At 49.1% G+C, this 13,386-nt stretch overlaps 1 protein-coding gene across 1 annotated transcript in view; it reads right to left on the bottom strand.

Annotated features, from left to right (window-relative positions):
• IQCA1 (IQ motif containing with AAA domain 1) overlaps positions 1–13,386 on the bottom strand; it is a 153,879-nt gene that overhangs the window by 31,897 nt on the left and 108,596 nt on the right. Inside the window, exons 14-15 of the mRNA XM_047085902.1 lie at positions 8,409–8,516; positions 4,143–4,342 (exon numbers count right to left, since the gene is read on the bottom strand). Coding sequence (XP_046941858.1) covers positions 4,143–4,342; positions 8,409–8,516 — 308 coding nt within the window. The remainder of the gene's footprint in view (positions 1–4,142; positions 4,343–8,408; positions 8,517–13,386) is intronic.

The following is a 13,386-nucleotide window of genomic DNA, read 5'->3' as shown; positions in this document are numbered from 1 at the left end:
CGGCAAGCTCAAGCTGATCAGCCAGTAATTTAACTGCCGGTCAGAACAAAGCCAGCGCATCAACAGCATACCATCCACAATGTCTAACATGCAAAGAAAAATTACTAATGATATGAAGGAACAGCAATATGTGACACACGGTCAGGGAAAAAAGTCAGATAGAAAGAAACTCCAAAGTGCCTTCATATTGGAATTGGCAGACAAGAAATGTAAGCCAATTGTTAAGCTCAAAGACTTAAAGGAAAGGATTGTCATCTTGAATGAACAGATGGAGAACTGCAAGAGAGAAATAAAAACCTGTAAAAATAAGCAAATTTAAACTCTGCAACTGAAGGGGCACCTGGGTGGCTCAGTTGGATAAGCGTCCGACTTCGGCTCCGGTCATGACCTCAGTTTGTGAGTTCGAGCCCCGCGTCGGGCTCTGTGCTGACAGCTCGGAGCCTGGAGCCTGCTTCGGATTCTGTGTCCTCCCCCTCTCTCTGCCCCTCCCCTGCTTGTGCTCTGTCTCTCTCTCTGTCTCAAAAATAAATAAACATTAGATTCTATAACTGGAAAACAAAATATCAAATACAAAAAAATATACCCACACGATAGACTTAAGAGCAGATTGGCACCAGTGGAAGGAAAGGTAGGTAGACTTGAATAGTGACTAACTGTAATTATCCAATGTGGAAACTAGAGAGAACAAGACCCGGGTGACTTGTAGAACATAATATATATATACTTGGAGCATCCAAAGGAGAGGAGGGAGAATGAGGCAGAAAAAATATTTGAGGAAATCGTAGCCAAAATTTCTGAAATTTGGTTTAAAACATATATCTGTGGATTCGGTGATCACAGTGAGCCGCACAGCAGTTTAAGTACAAAGAAAAACCGAAAAACACCCAGACCCATTAGGGTGAAACTGAGGAAAACCAAAGTAAAGAGAAATATTTAACAGCACTCAGAGAATATGACACGTCACATCCAGGAGATCAACAATTCGAATTTCTGATAACTGTTAATGAGAAATATGGATGTAAAAAGATGACGGAATAACATCTTTAAAGTGCTGAAAGCAAAAATATAATCCAGAGTTCTGTATCCAGCAAAATGTGCCTACAAAAATGGAGGTGCTGAACAGACATTTAAAAATCAATCAATCAAAGGAGGGGCGCCTGGGTGGCTCAGTTGGTTAAGCGCCTGCCTCTTGATTTTGGCTCGGGTCATGATCTCACGGTTCGTGGGTTTGAGCCCCGTGTCAGGCTCTGTGCTGGTAGCTCAGAGCCTGCTTGGGATTCTCTCTCTCCCTCTCTCTGTCTCTCTGACTTCCCCCTGCTCTCTCTCTCTCTCAAAAATAAATACACATTTTAAAAAATCAAATGAAAGCTAAAAAATATTTGTTGCCAGCAGACCTGCACTGAAAAACATGCTAATGAAGTCCTTCAGCTGAAGGGGAAATGACAGCAGGTGGGAGCTTGGATTGGCGAGAGGGATATAGTGGATGGGTGTAAAGTACTTAATTCCCCCCACCTAGTTTCTTTAAAAGACAAATGACTATTTAATGCAAAAATAATACCACTTTTTTGTGGTGTTTATAACACTTTTAGATGTAAAATCCATGAGAAAAACATAAAGGACAAAGGATAATAAATGGATTCTATTTTTCTCACATTTTAGGTAAAATAGTACAATATGAGCTCTGTGTCCATGGTGCTAAATTGAAAATACTATTGTAATCCATAGATTAAGACAGAGGAATCGCTAAAAAGACAATACAGGAATCTAAATAAAGTAACAAAAAGTATTGAGTTAACCCAAAGGAAGGCAGGAAAGGACAAACAGAAGAATAAAAGAAGAAATGGGGCGATGGGGAGCAAAGAGCAAAATGGCGGACCTAACACAACTGTCTGAATGACGCATTTAATGTAAACGGAGGAGAGGCTCCAATGAAATGGCATATGTTGTCAGATTGAATAAGAAAGCAAGACTCAACCAGGGGCTCTGCACAAGAAATGCGCTTTAACTATGTCCTTTCTTGACATTTTCAAGAAAGCTGATGTGACTCTATTAGTATCAGGCCAGGGAGCCTTCAGGACAAGGAGCACTTCCGGGACAAAAAGAGGCATTTCAATGATAAGATAACTAAACAGCTGGTCACACCAATCCTAAATGTGGGCGCATCTCCTAACAGCGCTTCAACGTCCACGCAGCACAAGCCGACAGAACGGAAGGGAGAAATACAGAGTTCCATGACCACGGTGGGAGGTTGTAACACGCTAGGTCAGTAACTGATGGGACATGTGAACAACAAAAAAATTTAAAAATGAGCACGCAGATCACAGAACAAGAGAAAATATTTGCAATACGTATGTCTGGCAAAGAACTTGTGTCCGGAACGTATAAAGAACTCTTGCAAATTGCAAGACCAACCGTGTAGTGAAAAGTAGGCAAATGCCTTGGACAGATATTTCAAAACAGAAGGTATACAAGGACTGGACGGTCACCAGAAAATGGCGGCTGTAAAGTTGTGCACAGTTTCCAAAGCTTGCACTTAAAATGTATTAAGGTCTGTGCATTTCACCGTATATAATTTTGACCTTGATAACAATGGTGCAGGAGGGCCAAGAAGAGAAGGACCTAGGTGACCCCGGCCAAGCCACGTGACTCGGTGGCCTTGGGCAAGTTGCTACCCCTCTCAGGGCCCCAGTTTCTTTATCGGTAAACGGGGCGGGGATGGCCTCCTCGCGGGGCCACTGTGAAGGTCCAATGTATGACACAAAGAGGTGAGACAGCTGGTCCGAACGAGGTGCCCTGTGAAATACCTTAGTGGTCTTTCCTCCCCACCCACCTTCTTCCTCTCCCGTCTCCCAGCTCTGGACAATTCTCTCTGTGAATTTCTGCAGGACAAGCGGGGGAGAAAGGGAGAATGGAAATGTTCTGACCCGACCTACCGCTGGGGACCACGAGGCCGAGAGAACAAAATCCCACCACGATCACATCCTCCCTATGGCTGTCAGCGTGATGCGGAAAAGGCACCATCCCCTTGGGCAACTTTATGGATAACCGTGCCTCTGAGCCCCCGAGGGCTGAGGCACAGCTCGTACCTCACCCCAGGTATGGGGTCGCCGTGCTGCATGGACACCTTCCCATGGTTAAACCTGGCTCATCTGGCATGCTCACAACTACGAGTGAATCGAGCAGCACAAAGACGACCTCGAGGCAGTCCACGAAATAAAAACAAAACCCTGTGAAGTTTTAAAACTAAATAGAAATATTCGGTACCAAAATGTTTGAAAACTTGCTAATCCTTGTCTGTATATATGCATGTTATCTATCTATCTATCTATCTATCCGTTCAACCATCTATCACCTACCTACCTACCTAGCAACATCTATTACCACCATCACTCATATCTAAATTATATCCGAGACTCATCGCTTTTAGGGCTGACAGAACACTTCGGTACCATTTGGTTTGACTGGTTCATTTTGGTGACGTAAGACAGAGACTGGGGGAGGTGGAGAACTTATCTAAGATCACAGAGCTGGGTGGTATATGGATCTTTTAGGAAACCCTATCCTCCAGCCAGATATCATGGAGCATTTGCTGGCCCCCCCACCCCGATAACGGTGTGTGTGTGTGTGTGTGTGGCGGGGGTGGGGGTAAATGTGTGTGTGGGGTAAACGCTCCTGCAGGTTCCTCCTTGTTACCTGTGTGAGAAGCCGATGTGCCCAAGGAACCGGGCCTTGGCAGTTCATGCCACGTGTGGAAGAATATCCCCCCAAAAGGCGAATGACTGATGCCATTATCGAAGGGAGGTGGGCCGGAAATAGAAATTGTGGCTTTCAATTTCAACGACGCATGCAGGCATTTCAGGAAGGACTCTTGCGGCAGGAAGAGGCTGGTCTGGATGACACCGAGGGTGTTTATGCAGAGAGAGCAGCTGTTTCTACCTGTCGGAGGCTCGGCCAGAGGCAACGATGAACTAATTTATAGGAGGGCGCGACGGGGGAGTTGAAGAGAGATGTGTGTGTCAGCCTGAGGAAATGATCTGCGAGGGTCCGCGCTCGCTGGCTTACGGAAACGAGCTGCAGGATTTGACACCATGATTTGTACAAGGGAGGAGTATTAATTAGGAGCCAAGAACTGCGGTAAATACCTTGAAGACCATATGCAGCATCATTTGGAGGCCATCTTTGCCGGGGTATTTCCCGGCGATGTTGGCTGCGGACAAGTCGAAGAGGTTGGCTCCCGTTTCGGTGCAGATGGCATGGACCAGCATCTTCTTCCCTACCCCAGATGGCCCTGCCAACAGCAGGGATTTCACCAAAGGAGCGTTCTCGTGCACTGTTGCGGAACCTAAAAAAGTCAGAGGCACGGGCTCTAAAATCCCGCTTCAGCAAGTTCTTAGCCCCTCAAGGCCGCCCCTCCACTGCGTGACCCCCGTTTCTGCAACAGGGAAGTACGTGTCCAGAGCATTTCTACCCGGAGGCCCACCTTCTGTCTTAGTTGGGCTGTGACACCTTTGATTTGTATGTCAGGGCTCGAGGAGGGGCCAGAGGGTCTCGGTACATGGCTTCCCTGCTGCCCCTCACCCTAGAATACCTCCCCCCCGCCCCCGCCCTGGCCCCAGCTCATCATTTTAAAGGACATTCCTGCAATAACTCACCTCTGGCATTTTTTTGGGGGGGGGGCGGGTGTGGATTTCTCTGCTTGTCAGCAGTGGCGCTACATTCTTTGAACGCTTGGGAAAAAGAATGTGGACACACAGCCGCTAAGGAAGGCTGAGAATGTTCATTAGTGATCCTCAGAAGGGAAAGGGGGAAGCTTCCTCGTTCTGCCCGAGGTTCTAGCCTGTAGCAGGGGCAGCCTGACACTTGTTGCAGGGACCCGAGTTCCATGCAGGCATCAGAGGCCCCCACACTGTCCGTCTCCCCCGGGGCAGAGCGGGACTCGGTTTGACCATCTTCTGTGGTTCTGAACACGCGAGGAGAGCACACTGGCACTAAGTGATTAGACCACGAACGGAATGAATGTGATCAAACCATCTCCTATCACGTGACTTTGCTTTGCTCAACCTCTGGGCACTTTTCGATCAGCCGTAAATAGACCCATATTGCAATTATTATTGTGCCTTTTTTTTTTTTTTTTTTTGCCCCTTGTGTCGTTGAAAAGATATAGGGAATTTACCGAGTAACCAGAAACATTGTTTTATGGTTACCTAACATAAACTTGGACACCAGTTTTGAGCAAGTTCTGTTCAAAATGCAATTACAGGGGCACCTGGGGGGCTCAGTCGGGTGAGCCTCTGACTTCGGCTCAGGTCATGATCTCATGGTTCCTAAGTGTGAGCCCCACGTCGAGCTCACTGCTGTCAGCATAGAGCCCCCTTCACGTCCTCTGTCCCCTTTCTCTCTGCCCCTCCCCAGCTCATGCTCTCCCTCTTCCAAAAAAATAAATAAATAAATAAAATGCACTCACATAAGCACGTGTTATTGGTGGTCAGTGAGGGGTACGGTAACATAATATGATAAAGGAGATGCTGTTTGTCGTGCTAGGAGAGGGACACCATTCCAGGGGTGGTCCGTTCAGCACCCGGTATTGGGGGCTGCTGGCTGGGGGCTGGTGGGGTTCCCATGTGGAAGAGTCAGGGATTGCTGCAGAGGGTTATGGCCAGGATGGGAGCTAAACCTCAGTGGATGTAGCCAGGATGGGAGGCAAATAGTGCTGAGATCCGTGTGAGCCTCGGAGAGTTCAGAGAACTTAATCCCATCTTGGGGGATGGGGGGCTCGGGCCTGACTTCTGGGAGAGGGTGGCCTCGGAAGGGGCCGAGCTGGACAGTGTAGAGACGGGGACATGTGAGGCGAAGCCAGGCGAGGGGGGCCCCGTAACTGCAGGCCTGGAGTGGGACTCGGGCAGGTAGTTCTTACTAGCAATGGGGCAGGGGACAGCAAGGGGCTGGGGAGGGAGACTGTGGCCAGCCCTAGGGGTCCCTGGAAGGTGGCTGGCGGCTGCAGGTTTGCTAAGGTTGCTGGCTGAAGCCAGGGAGCAGGGAGAGGTCTTGGAAGGGGTGGAGGGAGGACAGAACGGTGCTGAGGGCAGACTCTGAGGAGGGGGCAGCAGGAGGGAAGCCGCAAGGATGGGGGGAGACCCAGGGGAACATGTGCTGTTTACTCTAGGGAAGCGACCTGCTAGAGGAAGACGGTGGTCACCAAGGTCACTCAGGGAGGGGAAGGCGGTGGTTTGGGGAGGCCTCTGCCGCCGGGGCTGGTCCCTGGACAGCCCATCCGATGGGCGGGCACGCCTGCCACGGTGTTCACGGCCCCTCCTGCTCATCGCCTTTCAGTGGCAGGTTTTTAAAACTACGCAGAATCCCCAAGAGACAGAGACGTCCAGGCTTCTGTGCATTCACCCTTTCCAACTCTCGGAGGATGCGAGAATCACAAGGAGGCCAGTGTTCCGTGCCCTTCCTAAACGCAGCTCTGTCACTCCCTACCCCTGGACCCTGAGAAAGTTCCTCAGCATCCTGGAAAGGCTCACTCAGCTGCAAAAGCGGGGACCGAAACGACGTGTGTAAAACTCGTCAGCGTGACGTTTCTGCTCCGTGAGTGCCGCCCCCCTTCCTTTTCTCCCTCTGTGTTCTGAGGGACAGTAATATTTCTGGGAGGGTGGGTGGTGGAATGTGACCAGATGCATCCTGGGAACTTCCTTATCTGCCCAAGGGGCTTGGAAAGCTCACGCCTCACCCCGGGATCCCTGGCGGAGGCTCTGGGTGCAGAGAGGCCTCACGGTGGGTCCTCAGGGCCTCTGCAGTGGCCCTATTGGCCAGGTCCAGCGGTGACCTGAACAACAGGCCCAAAGAACACACTCCCTCTTGTGACTGGCTACTATTTCAGATCCATGACATTTAAATGAAGCTCTCGAAGGCAGATCTGTGAGCGTACTTGCCTGTCTGGCCTGTGTGTGCCTTGCACACACACACACACACACACACACACACACACACACACACACGGGTCACGAGGACAAACCCCTGCCCGTTCTGGGGCCCGGGGAGGTCGGCAGCCCATGGGGACGTCAGGCTCCTCGTTGACACAAGGGGGTTCGGTGGGACGCTTCCCGAGCCCCCTTCGTCCGATGCTTCATCGCCAGCTTGCAAGCGACATCTATCCCCGTGTATCCTCGAGCCACGGGTCGAACATACCTCCCCTCATTTGTTAGGAGACCCGTGAAAACAACGCACTGCTCCCTGCTGTCCTGTTCTTGGATCACAGCATGATGAAGCCGGAGGGCTCGTGACGTTATTTGCAGGGGCCTCGTAAATATGGCGTGTTTATCTTGTTGGCCCCACGTCAGGCTGACCCTCCAAGTATACATGCTTATTTAGGACGTAAATTTTATGTGTGAAATTTATGTTGACTCCCCCAATCCCATTTACTACTTCTGACAGAGGAACGAGCTATTTCTTCCCAGTACATTTAAGTCAAAGTGGAACAATATTATAAGTGCCTAAACCACCCCCATACCATTTATTTATTTATTTAAAAAAATTTTTTTAGAGACAAAATGAGTGGGGGAGGGGCAGAGGGAGAAAAAGAGAGAGAGAGACAGAGAGAGAGAGAGAGAATCCTAAGCAGGCTCCAAGCTGAGCTTGGACCCCAACTCAGGGCTCCATCTTCTGAACCGTGAGGTCATGACCTGAGCCGAAATCAAGAGGTGAAGTGACTGCGCCACCCAGGCGCCCCTCGCATACCATCCAAAAGCCAGTTAAATGAAACATGGTTTCTATTTTGGAATTGTCATCAGAGCAAAGCCTGGCTGGGGCTCCGACCTCTGCCCCAGATGACTCAGGTCATGCACATAAAAAACGTCATAAAAAAAAAAAAAGTCATAAAATAATAACAGCTACTGAGAGCAGCAGGTTTCTCTGTTGACTCGCCTGCACCTGTCGGCACACCGCAGGACTCTGGTCCGCCGGTCCGAACAATCACGATCGAATCTTACTTAGCGGTTACAGCGGCCATCAGTGGAAACCGGCGGAGCCTTGATCCTTCGGATCCACGAAATACACTTCTCACTGACTCGCCAAAGGCTGGCTTTGTTAAGGACCTCGTAACGGAAGCCTATGTCTAGAAGGCAAGCCTGATGTTAGCCCTTCGTCTAATTTGATTAATTTTAATCGCAGGTGCTGGCTTCGGTTATTATCTCTCCGCATGACTGCCGACTGGACCTTCAGCCCAGAATGTCAAGCAGGCACCCCAAAGCGGTGCCGGCGTGTGCTCTCCGGGACGCGCTATCGCAACAGAGAGACCCTCGGTCAAAATCCTCAGTAGGAAGAGTTCAGCCAGGAAGATGCTACCCAAGTCACCAAGCAGGGCGTCCCTGCTTCTAAGAGAAGCATAACGGGGCGTGTAGAGTCTTTACCTAGAGGCAAGATCCCGTACAGGGCGATGAGCTGTCTCACATCCAGGAGGGAAGGCATGGGCTCTATGGATACCCGGCGAAGAGTCGTTCCCAAGTAACTGTACTCTCCTGGGGGGAAAGAGACAGAGGATAAGGACCTGGGAGGCTGTACTGCTCTGAGCCGCATCAGTTTGGCCCTGGTGAAACTAACGCAGAATACACGCTCAACATGTCGGAGCAAATACAATGGTGTTACGGAGCGTCGTGATGAAGAACACCTCTTTTCTCGGACGGAGGCTTGAGAAAAGCCAGGCCTCCCGGCTGCAGTGACTGGGGAGTCTCTCGAGTCTGACGCCAACCCCCTCGCATTTCTAAAGATTACCTTTGCGTGTGGAACACGTGAGGTAGCACAGGGTTCCAAGATGCAGGACAGACAAAGTGCACAAGAACGTGGTGGCATTTTATTCGGTTTCTAGGCGGAGCGACTGTGTCTAACACTTGCACAAACTTTAAAGGTAAATTATTTAAGGTCAACGTGGAATTTGTACTGGAGCAGGTGTGCATCTGAACTGAAACGCAATCCTTGGAAAGGAAGGAGTCTAATTTAGGACAAATAGAAACATCTCCTTTGGAGGGTAATATTCATTTACATTTTTATCATTTGCAAAGGATTACCAAAGGAATAATAATAGAAATAAATCTTTACAGGTTTAATTAGAAGGCATCAAAGGTCTTAATTGTAACTCGTCGTAAATCTGAAGTGTTATCTTCTAACTAATTTGGATAAGGTCACCAAGAAAATTAGTTTGCCCGTCTCCATTTGTCACGAGGAGGGACCTTTACATGCTTGTGCGGTTCTCTCTTGATGTGTACCAGAGTCTGAAGGAAAAATATTCAGTGCATGAGTCACAGTGTCTTGATCGTTTTTGTCTCTGATGTTTGCTTTTGATAAGAAGTAAGGATCTTGCAGAGCTCTGCATGTGATATGCGTGTGTCAAATATAATGCGTTTTCATGTGTGTGAAGGAAGAGAAGCTTTAAACAAGTATTTTCGAATGCTAAGAAAATTAGAATTAAAACCCAGCTAATGATGGCTGTTTTGTTGTGCAGGGCAGGCTTTCAAAGCTTCCATGTGACAAAAAGTCCTTGGCAAGGACAGTGGGTATTGGTGGAGAGAGTGAGCGATAATGAAAGCTTCTACTGCGGCGTCCGATCCCCATGCTTTTTAATGAGCAGGTAATAAATAGAAGAGTGGTTAATTTCGCCTTCACTAGAGCAGGAAGAGATCCTGTAGCCACCATTAAATCCAGTGCTTATTGCTATAAACATGACATTAGAGGTGATCTGAAAGTGACCCCAATTTTCCCGCTTAAATAAATCCACATTAATATCCAGATGCACCATATTTTCTAGAACCTCACAGACTTTATTCAGACACATCATATTAAATTGAATTAGTGAGGGGCACCTGGGTGGCTCAGTCGGTTGAGCGACCGACTTCAGCTCAGGTCATGATCTCATGGTTCGTGAGTTCGAGCCCCGCGTCGGGCTCTGTGCTGACAGCTCGGAGCCCGGAGCCTGCTTTGGAGTCTGTGTCCCCCCCCGCCCCGCCCCTCCTCCACTCATGCTCTGTCTCTGTCTCACAAATAAATAAACATTAAAAAGAATTTTAAATTGAATTAGGGAGTGTTGGTTTTGACGGAGAGAAGGACACACTAGCCCCGGCTGCCTGCCAGGTGTTGAGACTCAGCTCTCTGAGTTTCGCTGTTGCCCAGCGTGGAAGCCATAAACGCTCCCCATCTATTCAGGCAGAACTTGGAAACTTCAGGATTTCCCTGCACAGATAGCAGGTCTTCTGCCAGAGAGGGGGGAAGGTAATGGTGGATGAAAAGGTGTGTTACGTACAAGGCATGCACGAGGGCAAAAAACCTACACCAGTGGACGGAGAAGACACAGGGAATGCGTGTCCTTAAAATTCCTATGTTGAAATCCAGATCTCCAACATCTCCGAATGTGACCCCGTTTGGAAATAGGGCCGATGCAGAGAGAACGAGCGAAGGGGAGGTCGTCAGGGCGGATCCCAGGCCCATATGGCGGGTGTCCTTTATAAATTGGGGAAATGCGCACACGGACGCGCACTCAGAGAGGGCGTGTGAAGATGGTCGCGGGGACGGGAGGGCAGTGTGGCAGCCAGGCGGGAGGGCTGGCAGTCAGGAGCAGGACCGACGCGGGGCTGGGGAGGGGTGGGCGCGCGGAGGCCCCAGCAGAGCGCCAGCTTCTCGCGTCCTCGGGAGGAGACAGCCCCTGTGACATCCTGATCTGGCACTTGTGGCCTCCAGACTGGAGCGGATACGTGTCTGCTGTTGAGCCCCTTGGGTTGTGACAGCTGTTATAGCAGCCGCAGCAAACCAGTGTGGAAGGAGTAAAATAATGGGAGAGAAGACGGGCATAATAGCGTTAAAAGAAAATCATGAGAAACAAGAAAATATTTAGGGTGGATCAGCCTCTAAAATTTCCACTTTACCCCACACAGCATTAAAAAGAGTACGAAAGGGGTGTCTGGGTGGCTCAGTCGGTTAAGTGTCCGACTCTTGGTTTGGGCTCGGGTCGTGATCTCATGGTTTTTGAGTTCGAGCCCCGTATCGGGCTCTGTCCTGATAGCGTGGAGCCTGCTTGGGATCCTTGCTCTCTCTGTGTCCCTCCCCTGTTCTCGAGCACGTGCTCTCTCTCTCCCTCTCAAAATAAGTAAATAAACTAAAAAAAAAAAAAAAAAAAAAGAGTAGGAAGAACAAGAACAGAGCAATTTATAGCAAGTACTAGCTTCCTAAATATGTTCCTCAGGGACAAGGACTGGAGGCCTGGAACAGACACAGCTGGTCGGTGTTTGGGCCTCCCCCAACCCCCGAGCACAAGGACATCCTGCCACCCCCACCCCGACTCTGTCAGGGCCGCACACGGCACCATCTCCCAACGACAAGGATGGGGACACGGGCGACACGGTTAAAATTCAGCGGTGCTGACTTGTTTATGAACGTTACGTTGGACGCGGGCCACCCAGCTTCCGGAACGAGGTCAGCAGACAGACTGCTCCGGGTTGACTTTGTGTTGCGACAGGCCGGCCAAGACGGTGCACCTGCTGGGTTATCACCTGCTCTGAAGCTTTGAGGGGGCAGCGTTTCATATGTAAATATTTAAGTCATACCTTCCAAGATGGGACGCGGAGAGCCTGCTGGGCGTTCCCATCTGTAGGGCAGGCTCTGAACTCCAAGGAGAGTTTGAGAAACACTGACTCAGACTTTGGGTCAATGTTTTTCCCAAATGCAGTTATCGAACCAGGACAGGACAGGAAAACTTAACTTAGGGTGATATTAATTTGTATTTGTTCTTCCTGTATTTGGCCCTTAAGCAGTGGCCACCCTCTCGGTGCTCCGTGCTTCTGTGACGTGCACTGGTGGGGGGAGGGCCACAAAGACACCATGAAGTCACCAGCCGTCCGATGGCAACCCCCGAGCGTGCCAGAGACGGGGTGAGAACGCCACCACCACCAACAGCAGGACACTCTAACTCTGTGCCAAGTGTGGCCCCGAATGCCATCACCCAATTCATTAAATACTCACAGTGATTTGATGGGGTTGGAGCTGTTAATGTTCCCACAGTTGTGGAAACTGAGGCACAGAAAGATTACAGAAAGGACACGTATTCTTCAGAAGGTGAGGGGTAGGGGAGGAGATGTTTCTGTCTTTCACATTTTTTTTCTCTTAAAGCCACATGTGCTGACTTTTTAGAAATCTTATTTACTTATTTTGAGAGACAGAGCGAGAAAGTGCATGCCTACACGTGCGCTTATGGGGGAGGGCCGGAGAGAGAGGGAGAGAGAGGATCCCAAGCAGATTCCCTAGGTGGGGCTTGATCCCACGACTCCAAGATCATGACCTGAGCTGATATTAAGAGTTGGACACTCAACCGACTGAGCCACCCAGGCGCCCCTTCTGTGTTGACTTCATTCATCCTTGTATCATTATAATTTATTTTCTAAAATGATTTTTTCTCTTTATTTCCACTATTCCTTGAGTTTTGTGATCTCGTTTCTGAGTTTTTCTAATTCCATGTTATGTATTCTTACATTTCGTCTGTAATTTTCTTTTTTTTTTTTATAAAAAATATAATTTATTGTCAAATTGGTTTCCATACAACACCCAGTGCTCATCCCAAGTTCTTAATGCACATTAGCTTGCTTGAAAGAGTGGGCTCCATTTACGCCTGCTTTACGGGGCATGTCTTTAAACAAAAAAAATTTTTTTTTAACAAAGAAATTTTTTTAACGTTTATTCATTTTTGAGGGACAGAGAGACAGAGTGCAAGTGGGGGAGAGATACAGAGAGAGGGAGACACAGAATCCAAAGCAGGCTCCAGGCTCTAGGCTGTCAACACAGAGCCCGATGCGGGGCTCGAACCCACGAACTGTGAGATCATGACTTGAGCTGAAGTCGGACGCTCAACCAATGGAGCCACTCACGAGCCCAGGCATGTCTTTTTGTGATGTTCATTTGTTCCTTATTCTCTCTTTTTTGCTAGAAACTTTGCATGGGCTTTCGCCTTGGACGTTTCCATTGCTGACATTTATGTGAGTAAACATTTCTATGCGTTTAGAGGGAAGTCTGGCTCAGGATGGCTTGGGAAATGTCACAGAGCCCCCTCTGTGACACGGTGTGCTTGTTTTGAGGCGGGCAAACTGGCTCCGGCTGTGGTTGCCGGCTTGGCCCCCTGCGCATCCCCGTGAGTGCCCGAGGCTTATTTTGACATTCCTCTCTCCTGTGTCCCCGGTGGCTTGTACTTTGGGGTTGGAGGGGAGACCTCGTCACTCAGGTTTGATGTAAATGTCTGTGGGTTTTTGTTTTTGCTCCCTGGCTGCTATTTTTATGTGGTGATTTGGGACCATCCGCTGCCATCCTTCAAGCTAAAGATCTCAACTGGGAAAAAATAAGGAAAACATGGAAAAA

Source organism: Lynx rufus, unplaced genomic scaffold, assembly GCF_022079265.1.
Source record: "Lynx rufus isolate CCGP_SWC_20201006 ecotype Redwood Valley unplaced genomic scaffold, mLynRuf1.p SCAF_2, whole genome shotgun sequence".
Classification (NCBI taxonomy): Eukaryota; Metazoa; Chordata; class Mammalia; order Carnivora; family Felidae; genus Lynx; species Lynx rufus.
The sequence above is the reverse complement of the archived record's forward strand: the minus strand, read 5'-3'. Positions and strand labels throughout refer to the sequence as shown.